The sequence below is a fragment of the Callorhinchus milii genome, unplaced genomic scaffold, assembly GCF_018977255.1.
Source record: "Callorhinchus milii isolate IMCB2004 unplaced genomic scaffold, IMCB_Cmil_1.0 Scaffold24, whole genome shotgun sequence".
In the NCBI taxonomy this organism is placed as follows: domain Eukaryota; kingdom Metazoa; phylum Chordata; class Chondrichthyes; order Chimaeriformes; family Callorhinchidae; genus Callorhinchus; species Callorhinchus milii.
Genome location: NW_024704765.1, coordinates 8,588,881 through 8,610,619, shown reverse-complemented (window position 1 = coordinate 8,610,619; position 21,739 = coordinate 8,588,881). Strand labels below are relative to the sequence as shown.

The 21,739-nt window shown below is 39.1% G+C and overlaps 1 protein-coding gene across 2 annotated transcripts in view; it reads right to left on the bottom strand.

Moving 5' to 3' along the window:
- The window catches only part of prkcz (protein kinase C, zeta), a 126,194-nt gene that overhangs the window by 48,594 nt on the left and 55,861 nt on the right, over positions 1–21,739 (bottom strand). For both annotated transcript variants that reach the window (XM_042343535.1, XM_007902106.2), the window contains 4 exons: positions 18,422–18,553; positions 15,643–15,721; positions 11,737–11,795; positions 11,065–11,253 (listed from right to left, as the gene is read on the bottom strand). In XM_042343535.1, coding sequence (XP_042199469.1) covers positions 11,065–11,253; positions 11,737–11,795; positions 15,643–15,721; positions 18,422–18,553 — 459 coding nt within the window. The remainder of the gene's footprint in view (positions 1–11,064; positions 11,254–11,736; positions 11,796–15,642; positions 15,722–18,421; positions 18,554–21,739) is intronic.

The following is a 21,739-nucleotide window of genomic DNA, read 5'->3' as shown; positions in this document are numbered from 1 at the left end:
TTTTTTTTAAAAAAACTTGCAAACTGGTTGATCATGAATGGTATTTTTTTTAAAATTCTGAAATTGACCAAACGTTTTTTTTTAAAAACACTTTCCCATCCATTCCACACAGCCAAATCTCCAAAGATCCTCCCCCTCCACAAACACACACCATCCCACAGACTCCCACACTTCCCACAAGCCAGTCACACTGGAACTCATTCAATCCAAACAATTTGCTGGAGTAATGCAACTGTATAAAGCTCCTGGATGCTGCAATTTTTAAAATTAATTGCAAAGCACTAGCTCTAATCATCTAACCTTGGAGGGAGGGGCGAGAACCAGGCAGCCTCATACTCAGTTTAATTACTGAGATATATTAAAAGTATCTTCTTTTCTTGTTTATCCTTGCAATAGCCATCCAACCATGTGGGCATCACTGGGACCACACGCTGTTGGCAGACTCAAGCCTGTGGGCCTTATGACGCCCACACAGTTGACTGACGGCTCCAAAGATAAACAAATACGGCACAATTTACAGTATTATAGCTCAACAAATAAACAAAGGGAAGGGGAGCCATCCCCCCCTTTTCTGAATAGTTTATTTTAACAAGAATTTCAGCATTAAAGGGGAAGGCCAATCCATTGAAAACTTTCTTATTCCTAAATAAGGAAATATCTGTAACACTTATTCTGGGTTTGCCCTCATTCCTAATGGCCTGAATCAGACAGATGAGCAGACATTTCGTGCAGAAATGTTTCCTCAATGATATTAAGAGGTACCAGCGGCTCCTATGATATCAGTATCTAAGATCACCGTGAATTGGACTATGGACTGGACACAAAATGTCTTCAGCCAAGCTGCTTCTGACCAACTGCTTCGAAAGCACAAAAACAAAACAGTGAGGAAGAGAACTAAAGACATTGTTAGGTGAATGAGCATCATGCTGCCTGAAGTAATGAACACTAGAGGAATATTAAAGGGAGCAAGCAGCAGAGTGAAACAAGATAAGGTGGCTTATGTGCTGGAAAGCACCAACACAGATTTGATGGGCTGAAGGAAGATCTGTTTATATGTCAACTTAGATTACACTCCTTTAAATAAACACAATTGTACAACCTTGGGGTCTCCCAGTTTTGAAAGGAAGCCCTGCCTCCACGCACAAGGAAACAAAAAGGGTTGAAGCTCAAGGTTTCAAAGGAATATCTGGTGTGTGCAATTAATTGGTTGCTGTATTTCACCTACAAAATTGACTTTGCAGTATATTCTGTGAAGCGCTTTGAGACGTCACAAGACGTGATAAGGCACTATATCAAATGCAAGGATTATTATTATTATTCTTAATATCACCTCTTCAACTAGATTAAACCAAATTAATTTGATCCTCTCCCCACCCAAACATTGAACGCTGACATTTATAGCATTCTTTATAACGATTGACTGTGAAAATGTTCATAAATTGGACAGTCAGGATGCTGGAGCCCCACTGCTGGGACCACTCTGAAAAGGTTGTATCGGGAGCATATGGATTTGCATGGCTAATTTCGACTCAACTCTTATCCTTTAAGAGTTCTTGAGCAGTACAATGGATGTAGATTTCTAAATATGAAAACAGACCTCAGTGAGCGGGAAGTACAGTATAAACGAGGCTTCCTGCTTCACATGGCTCTACTATTGGCAGCAAAGTCACCTCTTTTTCAACAGGACAAACAGAGTCTCAGATGCTTCATTCTCATTGTAAATATCTGAGTATATTTTATTGGGGAATGTAAAAAGCTGACCTGTTTTTTTTGCACCGGTTAAAATGAGCCTTTCTGTAAGAAATGGTCAGGTTGGAAGTGTACCCAAGCCTCAACCACGCTGGAGTTAGGCTGCAGGCCAGGCGAGCTCATATTGACTCAGCCTTGGATGACTGATAGCATTGTGACACAATCCAGGACTGCTGCTGATGCTGGTCCACCCCTGCCTCATGCCATCTAGACTCCTTTTCCTGTTGGAAACTTTAAGCAGTAATGGGGAGGCTGAAAGCCTTGAGAAAGTTATAGTTTCGCTAGGGCTGGAATGTGGCAATGGGCAACATTAACTACTCAAAGTGTGCACTGGTGCGTTGCTTAGGTGCACTAGTTAAAAGCTGGGTTTTTGAAAAAAATCTTATTGAATAGTTGGGAGCACAAAACCTTAAGTTTAAAAGTTTTGGGGGAAAAGTATGGATTGTTTAAATATCTCAATGTGTTTTTTTGTTGATTTTCCCTTACCACCGCCACCCCTTAAACATCTGCTATTCTACATGTGGCTGCTAAGGGGTGCAAAGGTTGGTCTAACCAGATGCTCCCAGGCTATACAGTATTAAAACTCATGGACTCCATGACTGAGGTTGGGGACTTCGCTTTGTGTGTGCTGAACTTCAGCCACAAATCCTCTTCCTAGACATGTACAGTAAACCATGCTGGGGCTCCAACCTAAAGCAGCGCTCCTGCTCCGTTCACCAAGCTCTCACATGGCAATTATTGAACAAACCACACAAGAATATGCAAATTCTACATGTTATACAGAATACGATGTTAGAATTAGAAAAATTCATGCTGCGTAAAAAATATTAGCTTTGTGAGAGGGCGAGGGAAAGTGGGATTAGATTTGGCTGCTCATGTGGAGGAAAATGACAGTGTGGACTTGATGGGCCAAATGGTCTTGTTTCTGTTTCTAAGCGCCCTGGGATGCCACCCAGTGTGGAGGGTGCTATATAAATGCAAGTTATTGTTGTCTGTTTCTGTGTTGTAACATTTTATAATTCTATAAGCACAGAATAGCTCAAATTGCTAATCATGCCACCAACTGAGCTGACTGAATGGAGTTTCAGCTTGCCAAACAGGATAAGGTTCAATTCCAAGAAGTCACAGAATAAAGAGGAAAAAAACCTAATCTAGTATGTTACAAATCAGGGAGATAAATTTCTCCTTTCTTCATTGCAGGTCACCTAGCAATGCTGCACTGTGCAGAATGATGATATTACTCAAATGCAGAATGCCATCTAGAGGCTAGGAGAATACTCAGGAATCAGCGACTGAAAGGGATGTGCCCTCTGGGTCAGATTTTTAGACGGTATGTTCATAGAAAACAAACACATTGATCTCCCAGTGTATAAATTGTGGTAGCTTTCGGAGAATCGTCGTGTCAAAACAATCACTGGCCCACAAAAAAAAATCTGTAGTTTGTGCCTGGGGGCAAGGGGATTCTCGTTATCAGAATCAGCTCAAAGAATTGGATGTCTCCACTTTTATTTTTAAGAACGTTGAAAGCCAAGAGGAGATCTTCAAAATTATGAATGGTTTGGGGGAAGATAGCAAAGGATCATTACAGTTGCTTGGAAAATTGGTCAGAAGGATAGGATTGTCCCCGGCAGAATTAAGGGGTTAGAAGAAACTTTTTCCACTTAGGGAGAATTATTTGATTATGAAACACTACAAGTGGCGACCAAGATCAAAATTATTTCAGAGGGAATTAGATACCCATTTGAAGAGGAATTTAAAATAGTGCTGGGAATTTGTATTAGAATAGAAAGCTTCAGTAAGCACCAGCCCTCTACACCAAACAACCTTTTTCTGTGCTATGATTTCTAGGATTCTATACAATTTGCCACATGTAAAATTCAAGATTTTGAATGCTCTCTCAACTCACATTTTAAAATATCTTTAATAACTCTTTAATAATCTTCTCAGTTCTAATGCAGTGAAAAAAACTAAATTCTCGAATCTCTCTTCAGTGCTGAAAGCTCTAACCTCTGGTATAGTCAACATTATATAGTCAATAGCTGCCAGAAGTGAACGTCAGTTCTGAAATATTCAGCATCCACCTCGTTTCCTCTCTGTTCACTGAGGCACCGCGAGAGGTAAAAGCTCCACAAATCAGTCAGTGTGAATGACAATGGCATTCTGAACTGACAAAATAAGATGCAATTTGATCGCATTGCTCAGCAAGCCTCTGTACTTACAGCTGCATTCCCTGCTCACTGGGAACATAGCAGTCCGGCCCTTCCAGCTGACCATACCAAAACTCCCCTTCCAGCACTAAAAGGGTTTAATGGTCTGAAAAGCCCCAAAACAGGTCCCATTTCCTCAATTCTCACAGAAAGGATGAAATCATCCTTGTGTGTTCCTCTTGCCAAACCTTCATGGCAGCCAAAGCAAGTAAGAAACAGGAATGGGATCCAAAAGTGCGAAAGGAATTTTTAAGTCTTATAAAAGAAAAAGTAGATTTTTTTATATGAAAGGTCCTGTAGTATCTTTAGTGTTCTGCCGCTGTCTCTTTTGATAGGAATGAAACATAGCCTCAAGAGGGACAACAAGGAAACAAAAACAGGATACGGTCTCATTAAAGCTCAAGATGAGGTAGATTCCCAGAAATGTTTGGTAGTTAGATTAATGTCCAGCTGAACTGTGATTCAAAACAGCTGTTTCTGCACTTTTTCCTTGTTGCTATATCACAGAAACATACTCAAACACTCCAGCAAAATGTGACTCTTCCACACAACATTTTACATAAAATTTGTACTGTATATGTAAACTTGCATTTTCATAGTTCGTACAATGCTAAAATTCCTCAGAAGAACTTTACATTAATTGCTTTCATGTGTAGTGACTGATTTTGCAGGTGAACACAGCAATCATTGTGCTTACTTACCACAGTCAAAGTCCCACAGACGGTCATGAGATTGATGAACAATTAATTTGGAGAATTGTTGGTCGGGACAGAGGGAGAAATTCCCATCTCTTTTCTGATAGTGTCGTTGAATATTTAACGTCTGCCTTAGATGGAAGATAGAACCCTAATTTTAATGTCTCATCCGGAGAACAAGTGCTCTCCCCATTACAACACTGATGCATCTCCCTAGACTTATTATCTCAGGTTCTGACAAGAGGCTTAAACCCACAATCTTCTGACCCAAAGGCAAAAATGCTATCAACTGAGCTAAGCAACAAGAGGAGTATTGAACATATAGCCCATAATGCTACAATACTTAGCATCATTCTCCATCTGTTCCACAGTATTCATCTTGAACAACCACACAAATTAACTATTACTCCATCAGGAAACTTTCCTGTATAAACAAAGTGAACCTTCCTACAGCAGCAAACAGCAAGCAGCAAACAGCAACCAGCAAACAGGGTCCATTGGGGGCCGGAGTGTGGCCTCCTTAATATTCTGTAGGTCAAGAGGACATACAGGCAATGGCCTTTTGGGATGGCCTTGCGTTTGGGTGTGACTGTGTTTGTTTGGGGCAGCGGAGAGAAAGTACTAACATTACAGATGTTTTGTCATGCTCAGAAAACCCCAAAAATTCAAGGTCACAATATCACCTAACAGGTCTCCAGGTGAAAAATAATCACCCTCAAATAATCCCCTGGGTGACTGGGAGACGTGTGCTGTATATATATATATATATATAAAACATTACAGCATCACACACCTGCTTGGCTGTTTCCTGCTAAAATCAGGGTATCATAAATCAAACTGAAAAGTGTAACTCTGAATGGGAGCACAGGCTTTTTTTATATGAAAACAACTCAAATGAGTAACTGATTTAAAACGGGGAAATCTTCTCCACCACAACCCCATTCACTAAACATGTTTAGTTACAAGTTTCCATGCCGCGCCAAAGCTCAGCTAATCAGTGTGTTGTTTAAATTTATTTTTTCCAGTGGTTTTCTACTGATCTCCTGAAGGTGTTTCTTAACTCTTCCTTTCATTGGGTTAAGGTTCAACAGACAGACAACCAACACCCACAGCCATGTGGCTATTAGTCATTTGCAAGTCTGGCCTTTGAATATCAGCGTGCTATTCCACCATGGGGACATCACAGCTAAGCCTCATCTTGTGGGGGGTGGGGGGATGGGAGAGGGTCTCTAAATAGAGATCAGGAGCAAAAACCCGAGCTAATTTTCTGCTCCCAAATCCAAGGAGCAACTGAGGCCAATTGTGGCAACCAGGACAGGAAAGGAATATGAACAGATTGCTGACTAAAACCACTCTTTGCAATAGTGACACATGATCTTTAATATCCACCTGAACAGGTTGTATTTAATCTGAAAGGCCAACGATTCCTTCAGTACTATGTCAGCCTAGACAATGAGTTCAAGTCTCAACGTAACTGAACTCACAATCTCCTGACATGCCACCAATAAGCCAGACGGATGAACAGAAGACATTGAGCAAGATCAGACACAAACAAATTGGAGACTGAATTAGCCCAGGCTGCCACCACCACTTCTTACCTGCTGGCAAATTGGTAGAAATATGGTCCTATGGCAGCTTGGCTTCCCACTTGGGTACAGCACAGCGAGGAAAGAAAATGGAAGAAAAATACTGATCTTGCCATCCAAAAGCTTCTCTGTAGTTGTGTACAATTGTGAAAGGCTATCCTTAAAGGGCTTTATTCATGCTTTCTGCTGTGAATCTCAATGAAGATTCAGATCTGTGCTCATTGATTACACAGCCACTAACTACACTGCTTACGGGAAAAGTAAAGCTTTCCTTTTCCCTTGGAGGCACTTTATTGGAAGAAGAGCAGAGAATTTATTTCTCCCAGTGTCCAAATTCACACAAGACAAATGAAATTTGGGCATTCGTCTTACTGTAGTTTATGGAGTAAATGCTCGCATAACCAACTGTCACATTTGGTACATAACAGTTTACTAACCTCAAAGCAATTCACTGTATGAATCACTGCGAGACACACTGGTGCGATAAAATGCCATCAAATGCAGGTATTACTTTATTAGTCATTTTCTCCATAGCCTAAAGTTCAAGTTGGGACATTATTAAATGAATCAGTGCACTGAGGTTAGCAAAACAGTAAGTTAAGGAAATACCGCCATCTACTGGTGATAGAATAATAAAGAGCCTTTTCTGCCCAAACATCAATTAAATAATTGGAAGGGATGGAGGGGGGGAAAAAGTCTGCAATAAGGTAACAGTTTCCATTGGTGCAAATGTGCCCTCTCTATACTGTTGGTGCCAGCCAGGCATTCGAAATCTGAAGCCAATGTGATTCCTTCACACTCATTTCACTGTTTTACTCAGTTTTACTGAGAAAACTATTTCTGCTGAGTCTTATTTTTCTCCCCTGCCTCAGATCAGATTCTCCCAGTGTTACAGCGCACCTCTTAGCCAAAAGCGCAACCTCCAGACCTCTCTGCCAATGCCTCTCTGTAACTGGACACGCTGAAAGTCTAACACCAGCTGTGGATGACTGGCCCTCACATTTTCCTTCGGAGTGAAGTCGCTGGCATTGATCGCTCCTATTCTCTCACCTCATCACTGGCCATCTGATATTGTGATCACAGTATAGGAAACCATGATCACAAATATGCACTATTACTTGGTCACATAAGCACAGGGGCACAAACATGCAGGAAAGAAAACCTTCACATCTGGTACCTAATAACTGCAGAAACTCCTCGCCTCTGTCTTTCCTGCGCTCTGCAAGCTTTTAAAACTGAAGCTTTGACATCACCTCATAACTTCTTGACATATCCTGTGTTCTCGCCTACTCTTTTCACCCTTGCTGCCGTACTGCGCTGTGAGTCTTGGCCCTTCCATCCTAGGTTTTTTTTTAACAAAAACACCAATAAAAGAGTTTTTCTCGACAGTGCTGGAGATCTGAAAAATAAGCCAGGTCTGGTATTTCAATGTTTTTACAAGCACTTTCCTCAGCTTATGGAGCACTTTTTTTTCAGGCAAATATTTGGATCCCCTCAGCTGCCTCATTGAAGTCTGCAGGTGTGTGTCAGAGAGGGAAGGAGATGACAAACAGCTCCACAAGTGAAGCGGATTGCCGGGGCAACTCCCGAGCAATGAAGTCACAAGTGAGTTACAAACTGCCTCACAAGCCGAGATTATTTTTCACATGTCCCCACTGATCATAGGAGTCTATTTATACCACATGCTTGATTTTAATCATGTTTATGGCATCACAGATGTGGATATATAAAAAAAATTGCAAGAGTTTCCATGCCACACGTGTGCTTTTTGAGTTCATTACAATAAGAAACAATTATTAGATTAAACACTACACGTTATATATGAACTGACACATATACGTTTACCAAACATGTGCAAGGTTCAAAAACAATCATGAACAAAGTGTCTCATTTACACATCAACACTTCCAGGACCAGAGCGAATTTGGTGCTTGAAATGGGATTTATAGTTCCCGCACTACAATGGCTCTGCCTGGACCTGAGGAAAGCTCTGCATGTGCGTAACTATGTACGTTCGATACATGCCGTTAAATGGCGCTTGCTTGCTCTCTATCTAATATTTTGTTCTGAGAATGCAACCAACAATTAAAAGTTAAAAAAAACATTCAACAACAACAAGATTCCATTCAGTGATCTTTCCAATTTTTAAAAAAAAAACTCTTTTGAAATCTGCCACAATGCATAGTATCTGATTTTTACAACAACTAACTTCTCCCAGGTTGTTTGCCAGAGTACAGATTGGAATCTAATTGATGCATTTAAGCCCGATAAATACTGCACCTTTAGCACTGGTTCACTGAATCTACACTAAAAGTGTAGAATAAATAGAGGATGAGATGCGAAATCAAATATACTAAAGTCTGTGAGCCGTGTGCTTCAATAGGATGGAACATTAGTTTATTAAAGAGGTATGTTTCCCAAGAGTCACCCACCATAATCAAAATCACTAAATTGAAGAAAGTCATTTTCCAATGGGTGGCCAATAGCTTTGACTGGCTGTAATACCTGACTGCAGACTCCGAGTTATTTTCCCCTCATTGGGGTTAAGCAGCTATTTAATTACCTGTTAAATGATTTGAGACTTTTCATCATGATAAGGCTGTAAAAATACAAGGTCTTTGGTGCTGTGCAGGTGTCATGCTTGAAATGAGTAATACAAGTGGCTGAAGGGGAATAGGAGGTATCTGGCCAAGCAGTGAGGTAACATGATTCTATGCAATTTGATCAATAAACCGTGATCCCTGTATCCTACAGTGACTACACACAGCTTGCATCTCTGATCCACTGAGGAGCGCGTTTTCTTAAAAAAAATCTACAACAAATGCACCATCAAAAAGTTTCCTTGGGTACACTTGAATTTGCTGAACTTTTCAATATATAGAATCTAACAATGGAAGATATCTGATGATTTAGAGATCTTTTGCATTCCTCCTCTGAATTATTTTTCCCTAAGATACAGGGATTGCCCATTTGGCCTCGGTATCCAGGTTGGGTTTGGTTTAACTCCTTTAGGAACAGTACAAACTAGAGCTGGTTCCTTATTTTCTCCATTACTTCTCCAAAGCCATTGTTGTCTGTCTGTTCCTTCGTCTGCCCTGTCCCCACACTTGAACTTTTCCCTCTAAATCCTTTCACTCTCCTTGTGCCTCCTCTATCGGCTTTCAAAAAAAATCCTAAAAATGGATCTCTCTGAATGCCTTTGTAAAGGACTTTGAGTCGTTCACCTATGTAAAAAGCGTTATACAAGTGCAAGCTCTTTGGCAATGAGTAATTGGTGCTATTAATTATATACACATCTTTAAGATGATCATATGCCTTTTATTAGTAATAAACCATTTTTCCTCAGTCAAGGAATTTAATACCTACTGGAATATTGTAACACAACCCTGGCATGCAGGTTTAAATGAGACTTTAGGTTGCCATGGTGCCTGAAAAATACATGTAAACATACATGGATATATATGCATAATGCTTCCCACATGGAGCACAGAAGAAAAAAAGATTTTGCATTCCTACAGTATTCATAACTTTTACAATTACCACAAATATTCTGGAAGAAGCTTATGAAATAAAATTCATGGCATCTCAACGCAAACTGTCTAGACGCAGGCGGTCACAGGCGGGTCAGAGGAGCAGCGGGTGGGTGAGTGGAGCCTAAAGATGGCGCTGTGGTGCAGTGCTGGGCGTGTGGCAGGAGAAGAGTCCCCGCAATCCTTCCCACATTGTTTAACATTATTCAAATTTACTTTTTAAGTTCTTTTGCTGCACTTTTCTGAGTTATTTTCCGCCCAACGCTCGGCATGCACAAAGCTGCTCAAGCACAAACTAGCATTTTTTTCTTCCTCCCCACCCACCAGTCTAATTATCCCAATTATAAAACAACCCGGTTTCACAATCCAGTATCTCAGCTCTACGTTAGCAAAAGCACTGGGCCCCGTAAACTTAATCCAGCGCCTCAACCCAATATTCCTGTCATTGTACCAACAAACAGATCTTATTGGTGTCCACCTCATTGAATCCTTCCATAGTTTTAAACACCTCTATCAGGTCCCCTCTCAATCTCATCACCATAGAAAAGCTTCAACCAGTCCAATCATCCATTTATAGCTGTATTCACTCATCCCCGATAACATCCTAATAAATCTACAATTTTACAATATCCAGCCACTCCATAAAAAATTCTTCCACCTTTCTAAATAGATTGAAAGCAGCATTATCAACCCAATCGTGCTGCTTATATATGATCAGCGCACACACACTTCACACAGAGCCTCTCAGATTCCTTATTCCTCTTTAGACATTTGCAAAAAAAGAAGCACAGTACACTGCATGGCAGTCCGTTTCCTCTCATCTGTCAGGCCACCAGCAGCCAGATACATTCAGAATGCTTGGCTTGTACTGCAGCATTTACACTGCTTATTATGGGTCAAACTTGTGCCTTACTCCCAAATGACTCCGGAAATTTGTATGAGTTTTATGAGTGGAAGGATGGTTCTATTCCAACAATAGGTGCATTTAAAACTGTGAACAATGTAGGATTAATTAGCAGTTTGCTCATAACAAAAAACGAACAATGGCACAGCTGCGTATAAAACGTTTTTTAAGGATTGTGGTGGGTTCAATAAATACATCTAAAATGTTATTTTAAAATGGGACAACATATCATCTTAAGTGTTATTTCTGGAGACAACATCTTGGTAATAAACTGGAAAGAAAAAAGGAAATCAGAATAAGATTACAATGTATGATGATTGCGTTGCTGAGACCACGAATGGTTAAATTCCTGAATTAATTCATTTAAAAGCCACGGTTATGATCAATATATACCTCGTCATCGTGAACAAGTTCCTTCTTCACCACCTTCATTGCATAAATACAGTCGTTTTTCTTCAAGCGTACAAGGAGAACTTTAGCGTAGCTGCCACGCCCGATGACTCGGATAAGGTCAAAGTCTGGTAAACCCAGCACTGGGGAAATCTTGATTCCATCAACACCATCAACCACCGGCTTGAGATCCTAGCAAGTGAGAAAAATAAAGTACTGTAGTTTGGTATAGGTACAGAATACTCGTAACTGAAGAATATCTACCACTTAAAAAAAGTTGTCACATTCCATCTTCTGCCAAGCTATCCATCACTGGTAGAAACACAATTTATCAAAGCAAAATAAAACCCATTCCCCAAGCTCCTGATTGTATAGAATACTGGTTGAAAGTCATTTCAAGGCTTGAGGGATATTGCATTTATCATCATATTTGAACCCTTCCATCCATTAACTGTCTCACTTGTTCTGCATAATTTCTAAATACATTAAAAAAGTTCTGAATAATCATATTCGTCTCGTAAAAGGTTATGAACAACAATGCATCTCCAGGCATCAGTTGATGCCGAAGTAAGTCATAATGAGCTATGACAATAAAACTGGAGTCTGAGTTCAGTGCACAGCACTACATGCAGGAATTATTACAAGGATGTTCTTACCATTTATTGCAAAACTTACCTCCGAGTCATCTGTGACTTTATCCAACTTAGTCCGGCTGTGTGGCAGATACGGCACTACTGTAAGAGAGCAACAAGCAAGGGGCTTATTTCATTTTATCCGACTGACAGAAAAGCGGGATTATTTATGAGTTAGTTAGTTATCAGTCCAAATACATCACTAATTTCAGAAGATGACTGATTTGTAGAAATTGTGAGAAATGCTTTCACTTTTCACTACTAAGTTTCAATGTCACCACTTTTAAAAAAATATTCTCTGCTTCATTCACTTTACAGGGAAGAAATAGAGGTTTACAATCTCTTAGGAGAGCTAAAATGTTTTGCTTCCCTTTATTTCCCTCAAACACAGGCTCACACCTTAACAGTAGCTACCTGCACTGTTCAGTGCTTTGAGACGTCCTCCTGACGTGAAAGACGCTATATATACAAATGTAATTTATTGTTGTTGTTGTTACTCCTGGAGGGTGAATTCCTTTCTATCATGAGGGAAAGGTAGAAAGAAAGGAGACAAAATGTCTTCAGGAGGGAAGGGGAGAAAATTGGAGTTAAAATAAAACTATTTCTCATATAATTACAAACATAGCCAAAACAAGCAATTTCTTATTGGATAGACAACTCAAAATAACAGCTCTTTATTCTCAATAGGTACATGAATTGTCTATTCAGGAATAATCAGTTTGCTGAAACTATTAAATTTGATCCAAGGTGGAATCCATGCTTGAATGAACCATTGTAAAATATCATGCTGCATAAAACAAAACACAGTACTGCAGTCAGGCTGGGAGGAGTAGCTAATTGAACAGCAGATTGAATGAAAATAAAATAATTCCTCAATTTGAATCCATTTATCTTTGCAGTCTATCTAGACGAATAAAGTTATAAACCATCCTAAATCAAATACTGATTTCTTATAGAATGGGGGCATCTTGCTCTTCTCGTTCACTGTTTATTTTATTACAGTAATTTTATAATGGCTGGAGCCGTCTTATTGAGGAACTCGAGGAGAGGCAACCTGATTCACACAATGGCACTATGCTATTCCATGACTGTTTGTGGGGACGCTGCCACGTTTCGCCCACAAATATACAGTCAATTCACTGTACAGTATATTCTGTGAAGCGCTTTGAGATGTCTCGAAGACTTGAAAAGCGCTATATCAAATACAAGGATTATTATTATTACATTCAGAACACAATTTCTAACTGAGACCAAATGTAACTTGAACTAAAACTGCCTGTTCTACATTCAGGACTTGTCTGGTAATATTGTTAATAAAAAGTGAAGTAAAGGGGAGTTCACACTGTGTTATCCTCGACTACTATGGCAACATATCCAAACACTCTGGTGCAACATTGAATTACAGGTAATGTGATCCGCAGTCCAGTCGTTTTCAGGCAGATTTGATGTAAAAAGCTGAGAAAACATCTTGACCTTCTAACTGTGACAATGATTGGAAAAATGCAGAGCTTTCAGTTCTTCACCCAGGTGTTGTGTTTCGAGTGCAACCCAATCCCTGAACCCTCATCTGTCCACAGCTGACATTTCAATTTATCACACTATTTATGTTGCAAATTATTGCTCTGAACTTGCATCCACTTGGGAACACCCAAATCTCCAGTCTCTGCTGCTCATTTCCTGTTTAGCATGCTTGAGCTGCAAGGACAGAGCCACTCTACAATCCTAATAATGTTAGAATGCAACGGATTCATATTCAGCACTCTACATTACTTTTGGGATGGAGGGCACATTACAGGCTTAGGAGCCAATACCATGAGGCTTTTCTATATATTGTACTAATAACGAATGCCACTTATTCCAACAAGGAGTAGATTAATTTCACCCATCACAAAATACTCCAAGATATAAACAGCTCTTTTATCAATTAATTGAGGTGCTGGCAGAGGGCTTCTGCATCAATACTTCTACTACTTAAATTATTTGAATGGAAAGTTATTTTTGCCCAACTCCAGATGCTGCTTTTCTTCTCCCTCTCATACTCCTATTAGAGATCAATGGAATTACTCACCCAGGCTTTTAATAATTAATTCAGGCATATTAACATAATCAGGGAGGTCAGTGGGAGGTATGGAAGGTGAGATACTATGGATCAGCTATACCATTTATTCAGTATTCAAAATTCTTACAATGATCTCAAGCTGTTAATCAAGATTGCTGTGGGGAAGGAAAACTATATTGGAACTTGGAAGATACACTCCCATTATTGTCACGGCTGTTGAGTTGAGTTTTATTCTTTTTGAATCATTGTTCAAAATCAATGGGGTTCATTGAGAAAACTGCAGTTTAAATGGTGTTAGATGAACCTCATGTGCGTCACACTGAATCACAAGCGCCAAGTTCTTGGGCCTTGGTGCAACATACATAGAGTTCCTCAAAGACACATGCACTTTTCCTATGAGGAGCCATTTACTCAATGCGCAATTTTTAATTACATAATCACTGAAATAAACTGAAGTTTATCCATGATATGGATAAAGTGGGAGACATTCTAAAACGTTGGGCTTAAAAGGGGAGCTGGGGCATGAAAGGTGCAAGCAACTTAATAACCATTAAAATTATTAATTTTATATTATATTAATTATTAATTTAATAATTTTAATATATACATGGGAAAGAAAAATAAACTTGCATAATTAGTCATTTTATATAAAAAAAACTTGACAGGCCTTAAGTTTATAATGAAACAAATTGACAAATTTCCAATGTAATCCATAGAAATTATTCAAATCTCTTTTGTTGACAACAGATTTACTACCCACAAGAGGTCACCAGAGGAACTGAAACCAGCTGCTGCTCACTGATGATTCAGTAACCATCTGCATAACTGGTTTTGTCTCATCAGGGTTTTGTTTCAAACAACAATCGATGCTGAAAAACAATTCAACAGAGCTATTCGCTCGGCCCATTTACATGGTGAATACAAATGTTTGGAAACAAGTATTTTTTTCCATTTTGTTCCACTAATATCATCACTAGCTGATTGCCCTAGACCTTGACCTACCTCCTGGCTTGTCAATGCCATTCCCCAGTTACCCAGTAGGGGACGCTCAAGTGTAACCCATGCTTCGTAACAAACCAAAGCAAATCAGACAATAATCAACAACTCCAGTTTAAAAAGGAAGCACTTGAGTGAACTCAAACAGGGATTCGATTTCAACGTAGACTTTCCGTCATCATTGCCCCATAGAATATTTTACTCCTTTTATTTTTTGATTATTGTTTAAATTAGTATACTAAGTAACATGGTTCAAGTCACGATGCTTTTCGGGGCACCACAAAGCCGTGCAAATGTGTGTGGATCCCTGATCGAACTGGCACTGGGTTTGCTTTCAAAGTGGTTTAGGTCATCATTACAGACTGAATCAATCCATATCAATAGATTTTGGTCAGGTTCAGTAACATTTAATGTTGGGGAAGTGAGTGTTGCAACGGAGCAGCACATGGGCCTTCTTACCTTTCAGAGATTAACTGATGAGCTGATATTTTTTTTCCCCAATTTACCAATTTGAAATGGGTTGGGCCAGTTTCAACCCAATTCCCAGGTGGTAAGAATAGCACAAAAGGGCATAAAATAAGTAATTATGCATCTTTAAATTAAGTAAATTGGATTCAGAAAGGCCGCTGAATATTGCAGGGGAAGTAGAGAAAGTTTATTGTGGCTTTTGAAGTTGGAAATGAATTACAATGTTGAGTAGAGAGAGAGTTTTAGTCCGTATCTAACCATGTTGCACTTGGAATGGGAGTACAACAACAAAATTAAATTTGTACAGCGCCTTTCAAGATGGGAGGACGTTTTGTTTCATCATTGCTACAAAATCCTTTTTCTGGCCAATTCCCTTCAATTTCTTACCTTCAATCATTCACAGAGACAGGTAACTTAAAGACTTACTTCCATCAGGGTCTTCTGAAGGGATTTCAACTTCCTCCGTTTTGTCTATTGGAGGTTCGGGGGAAGGCATGACCGGATCCTGAACATTAAAAAGAGGAAATAAGAACAAAAAAACCTGGTTATGGTAGATTGAACAAAACAGTTAATATGTCTGATGTGGTTGATGGGGAGGGGGGAAGGCCATTTTTCAGGATATAAGGATTCATTTAAACCAGGGGGGCTATTGCAAACTATCAGATAGCAGGAGATAGGTGCCACACATTATAGAATACAGGTATAATAAGAAGCAAAGGTACTTTATTAGATCCAGTACAATACAAAATTACATTTGTATAGCATCTTTCATGCCTTTCAGTAGCACAGAAGTTAAATCCACTTGCACAAGAGCCTGGATTAAATTCCAATATGTGCCAGTCAGGTGTATCCCAACGTATTCATTTATGAAATGATGTGGCAATTAGATGCCACCTTGTAAAGTACCCAAAAGATAATGTCTTTAAGCTCCGAATCTTGATTGAACACAGGATCAAGTGGAAGGCAGGTGACAGTCCAAAGGGGGAATAATAATAATAATCCTTGCATTTGGTATAGCACTTCTAGACATCTCAAAGCGCTTCACACAATATACTGTAAAGTGAATTGACCGTATTTTTGTGGGACTTCTGGGAAGGTGACTTTCTACAAAGTATTTTTTTCCCCAAAAAAAGCATTGCAATACTGCCTGTATTTATAATATGTGGGCAAACATCAGCTGATCTGCATCAGCAACATCCCAGAAAACATAATGTGGTGATCGCTACCTTAATGAAATTTGTAACGAGGAATATTGAGAAGGCATTGAGATATCCCGCTGCTCTTTTCCAAGCACCGCGCAAGATCTTTAAAGATCACAAGCACCATCGCTACAGATAGGACCACAGTTTAAGGATGTCACCTTCAACAATACAGCACTCCCTCAGCATTGCACTGGAGAGCCAGATACGATTAGCCTATGTCCTGACTTAAAGCTCGAACCAAGAACCTTCTGATCTAAAGGGGAAAGCGTGATAGATTTATGAATTCAGTAAGTCTTTGTTTAAATGTATAAAATATATATGTCTTTTTTCCTTTTAAAAACATTAAAGCCCTTAGAGTAAATGGAACCTCAGAGTGTGTAGAGTGATTTCACTGGGTTCTTTTCATTTGTGAGAAAGACAAGAATTCAACACTACCTGCTGAGCTCATAAAAAAAAAGATAATAAAGCTAGCAATTCACCGCTATAATAGTGTGATATCCTGTGTTTCTCTCTGCACAAGCCGAACCGTGCTTTTAGATTTTCTTTCCATTCTTCTCACCCATGTTATGACTGAACCCAGTAATGTTGAGACTTTGTGCCGCCAGTAAAATTGCACTGGTGGCTGGAATATGAACCAAAAAAGTAAATAATCTATTAGGATTTTACTAGAAGACTTTGGTGTTAAATTCAAATACTGCCGAACACTGAGGTGGACTAACTGGAGCCGTGGAATTAGTTTTGGCTCAAACTGAAATTTTTCTTGGCATCATAAGCAAAGTAGGGAATGCCTGAATTCAATCCAAGTCAGTGAAGTGCGATGGTTAGAGCAGAGCTCCTCTTCAATTCATGGTGGAATCCACTCCTTGGGCTGTGCGGATAATTCTCCCCTTTATGACAAAGCCAAGCCATCAGTGAACGGGAGCACCACAATTAATAATGAGAATCATCAATCAAGTGCAGTCTTCAACAACATTAATTCCCAATTCCAATCACAGCACAAACCACCCACAAAGTAACGCTTGGAAGGTAAACAACGACTGGCTCCAAAGTGGCTATGCAGCTTGTTACTGGAGCCAAAGTTGGTAGGTTTTGATCTCTCGCCATGGCTCGGCCATGTCCGCAAACTGGCATCCAAGCTTGTGGATGGAATTGTGCTCACCTGCCAGCCACCTCAGCAGAAAGGGACTCAGGACTCAGTTAATGGATCATGAACTTTATAAGGGGGAAAAGTTGAAAGGAATCACTGAAGAAAAGTAAAAATCAAAGTTGTGGTGGGGACAGAAGGAAAAACTAGTTTGGCCCTAATCTTGTCCATTCTACGTGTTTGTTTTTCTGTGTAAATTAAAAGAATTACTGAAGTTGCTCTGCAGATTTTGAAACGTGTGTATGCTTCAAAATGTTTAAATCAAAACAAACGTTTTGCACTGCTGTTTGCCGATGTGGAGATCAGAATGGTTACACTTCAAATAATCATTCTGCAAAAATCATTGAAAATAACAGAAAATTGGCTATTTGACAGGAGTCACTCAGGAGAAAGCCCTTTGAAATTGACTATTCCCATGGCACTTGCCAATATGGATCCTCTGTACTTGATTGCTGCTACTGCAATCTTCTGTACATTTCTTCCTGTGCCTTTTGTTCGAACAGTACTTTTAGCCCCAATCCCCAAACCTCTAAAATAACTATTTTAATGTAATGTGGTACAATGCTGCAATTCAGTAATAACCTTTAAGAACTGATACTAGTTTTAATGGATTAAACCAGTTTATTTAATATTACTCATTATTGACGTTAACAGCATGAAAATATTTGACCAGATAATTGTGGGGTAGTAACAATTTCAGACCTGGCAATGTCTAAGACTTGAAACATGCTTTCGTTCTGACTCAAGGTAAAAGTTAAAAGCTATAGTTGTGCAGTGTATTGGGAAGGGATGACAATAGAGAGGAAAAGTAGAACCTGATACAGATCGATAACACAGGCAAAATAAAGCTACCACCTACCATATGCCTTTGGCAGGACAGAGGAACAAGCTTGTGACAGCGCTTATGGACCAACAATTTGCAGTTGATACACTTGTAGCCCTGCCTCCCTAGACCCCATATCCTTTCACTGCAGTGTCCACAGTAGGCCCTCTGTGGAAGAGAAGAACACAATTTAACGCACATCATTCGTGTTAATTTATTAGAACTATAAACAAATCAAGCTTAAGTGTCATAGATTGATGAATAAAACTTGTGGATGTCATGAGGCATGAAAAGCCAGTTTGGTGCCATTATTATTAGTGCTCAGAGTCATGAATAGAACCTTCCTAAATATCTACTAAATTGTGAGTTCAAGCAGCAACAGTATGTAGTTGAGGAGATAAAAATGGTTTCATTTGCCATCATCAGCCCCTGAACTGGAAGGGTACAGATTGCAGCTGCCAACATGAACTCGAACGCCAATTTTCCTCACTTAATGTCTTCACATGTGCACTTTCCAGCAGGAGTCAGTGGATAGTGATCAGAAGTAAGAATCCATGCTGATTTTTCTTCTCCCTAGTTCAAGTGTGTTAATGCCAAATTTAGTACTTTTAGCACTGTCCTAGATAGCTCTGTATGGCTCAACATGACAAAGTACAACTGGGTAGTGCCTTCACCAAATGAGCCATCATAGAGGCCTTTCCATGTCCTAATGTTCTGTACCAAGAGAACTGTATAGAAGAATGAAGAGTTATACATATTTTTTTTTAAAAGTTCATATCAGCATCAATTTATGCACACCCTAACACTACTTGTTACAGCATGCTTGCTGCTGTCTGGGGATCTTATTATAAAATCTCCAGTAACTTCAAAAGGAAGGCTGTCGCTGAGAGCAGCCCAGCAAGCCCTGTATTAAAGATTTGTTTCCTCTAACAGAAACCATCTGCCACGCAGAGGAGACTTGTTGTGCCCGAGGGAAGGAAAATACAAATCACGAGGACAGCTCTGAAACATTGAAAAAAAAATCAATTATTTTTAAACATCCCAATGGCACTTCAGCATAAAGGGATGCATGAGTAATATCTGAATCTCTAAGAATCCTATAGAGGCCAACATTTCATTTCTTTGCTCTGCCTATGACAGCAATATTTTTGAAAGAAAAAGTTTGTCATTAAATTCCATACTGCTGGCTGGCTACAAAAAGTAAAAGTCCTGTTTGTGTTCTTGGAAACTTATTTTAGTTTTGGTTGATGCACTTCCCCCAGTTGCCTCTCTGGTCAGTTTCACCCATACCCGGTGTGCAGACAATTTCACATCACGTTGTTGCCATCAGGGGAATCCTTGTCTAAAAGAGAAACTATTAAATCAGGAGAGAATATCAGGAGAGATTTGAAAATTCAAGCTTCAAATGGATGATCATGATTACATCCAGGTTACCTCTTTCTGATTCCAGTCAGGCAGGACACAGATGAGTGCACCTCTAACTTCCTCATTGTGGAAGTGGGTAACAACTGCATTTTCAAGCAGAGGTAAATCTCAGATGTTTGCTTTGCTGGATTTACTAGTGTAATGGCACATATCAAAATTCATTCACTTGACCATTCATCCTCCCAGTTTTCCACCGTCCTGGTAGACAAGAACGCCACGTCCACTCAACATCTACACACGGCAGAAACTGTGAACTCATAACAGAATCCACGACACACAAAAGGATTGAGACATATTTGAAAAGGAAAAAATGCAATGACGGGTACTGGGACAATGGAGAGTTTTTACAAAGAACCAGCATATGCATTGTTCCACCACCAATGTTTGGACATCTTTCAAAGCAAGTTGAGAAACGACAACACCGATACCTATAGCCCTATGTTTACTGCTAGAATAGAATAATTCTAGGAAGCAAGATAAAGTTTTCCCTTTCCTAACCAGGCATATAAAGATGAACAACAATGAAATTCAATAAAGTATTGTATTGTTCTGCAACAAATAATTTAAATCAACGTTTTATTTATCGGATCCATAATTGTTTCCTCACTTTTGCCATAAGCCATACTGATTTTTCCACCTCATCAAAGTTGTAGATTTTTTTTAAAAAAATGTAATTGTTTTGAACTTGTTTGGTGGGAAAGAAAGCTACAACTGCTGACAGCATTTAATCAGAGCTTTCAGCACAAATCATGCTCCATGCCACTGACAAACACCCACGCAGGGATACACTGTCTTCCTGCGGAGAAAGATTACATCAACTTAAATTTAGTTTCTCAACCTATTAAACACAGAGGAAAATAATGAGTCTTGAGCAATTTAATATTAATATCTCGCCCTGGCAGGCCAACATCTTGCCCTGAATGAACACAGACTACAGGTGAGGCAGGTTAAGTGGTTATTTCTCCACTCAAAGTGATCGTAAGACTGTCACTTTCTCTGCTTTTGTCATCAAAAATCTGTTAGAAATCAAAACTATGTTTATTTTAGAAAGGTTACTAAGTAGTTTACAATGAGGCATCAATGTAACCTCAGATCTATTTACAAATATATATATAAGCACACTGGAATTGTTACCATTTTTTTTTGTTGGTTAGAGCTTTTTATACTATGCTGCAGATGCTTTTAGAATCAGAATCCTAGAATTTGTCAGCACCGAACGAGCAGATGTCTTCAACACAGATTTATTAACCTATACAATTTGAATGACAAGATTAGCAGGGCAATTTTTAAAACTCTTTGGTCCTTACAAATCTTTCAATTGAATTCACAGTTCCATAGAGTCCAATCAATATATTAACACATTGATGCAATTAACTAGTTTTACTGTTAGATATTACCCTCATTAGAAATGACCACTTAATAATCATTAATATTATATTAGTACAATTAACTATTGCTTACCCAAAGTTTGCAAAATAGAAACTATTCTGCCTTCTTCCTTTCTGTATAAAACTATATAGGGCACTTCCTATTGAGACACACAATGAATTTCACCTTGAGAATTTGCTCTATCCATGTGATCGGGAAGAAAATAGGTTAAAGAAAAAAAAGCACAAGACAAAAGTGACAACAAAATGGATTTACCTTGGTGCATTTCACAAATATTCAGATGGAAGGGCATTATCTATTGAAGATGGGACTAAAATTGTCACAAGATATGCTGCCAAGATTTAATTTAATCGATTATCAAATTCGACATGCTTCACTTAACTGCATTTCATAATATATATGTTTACAATTTTTTGAGGGGTGGATGTCATGGCAGATAAAGAGCACATTTCTGCAATTATATCACTTGGATTCGTTGAAATTACAGTTTAGGAGAAATTGTAATTTGTTGAGGAGGTATCTATTTCCCTGTAAAAGCGT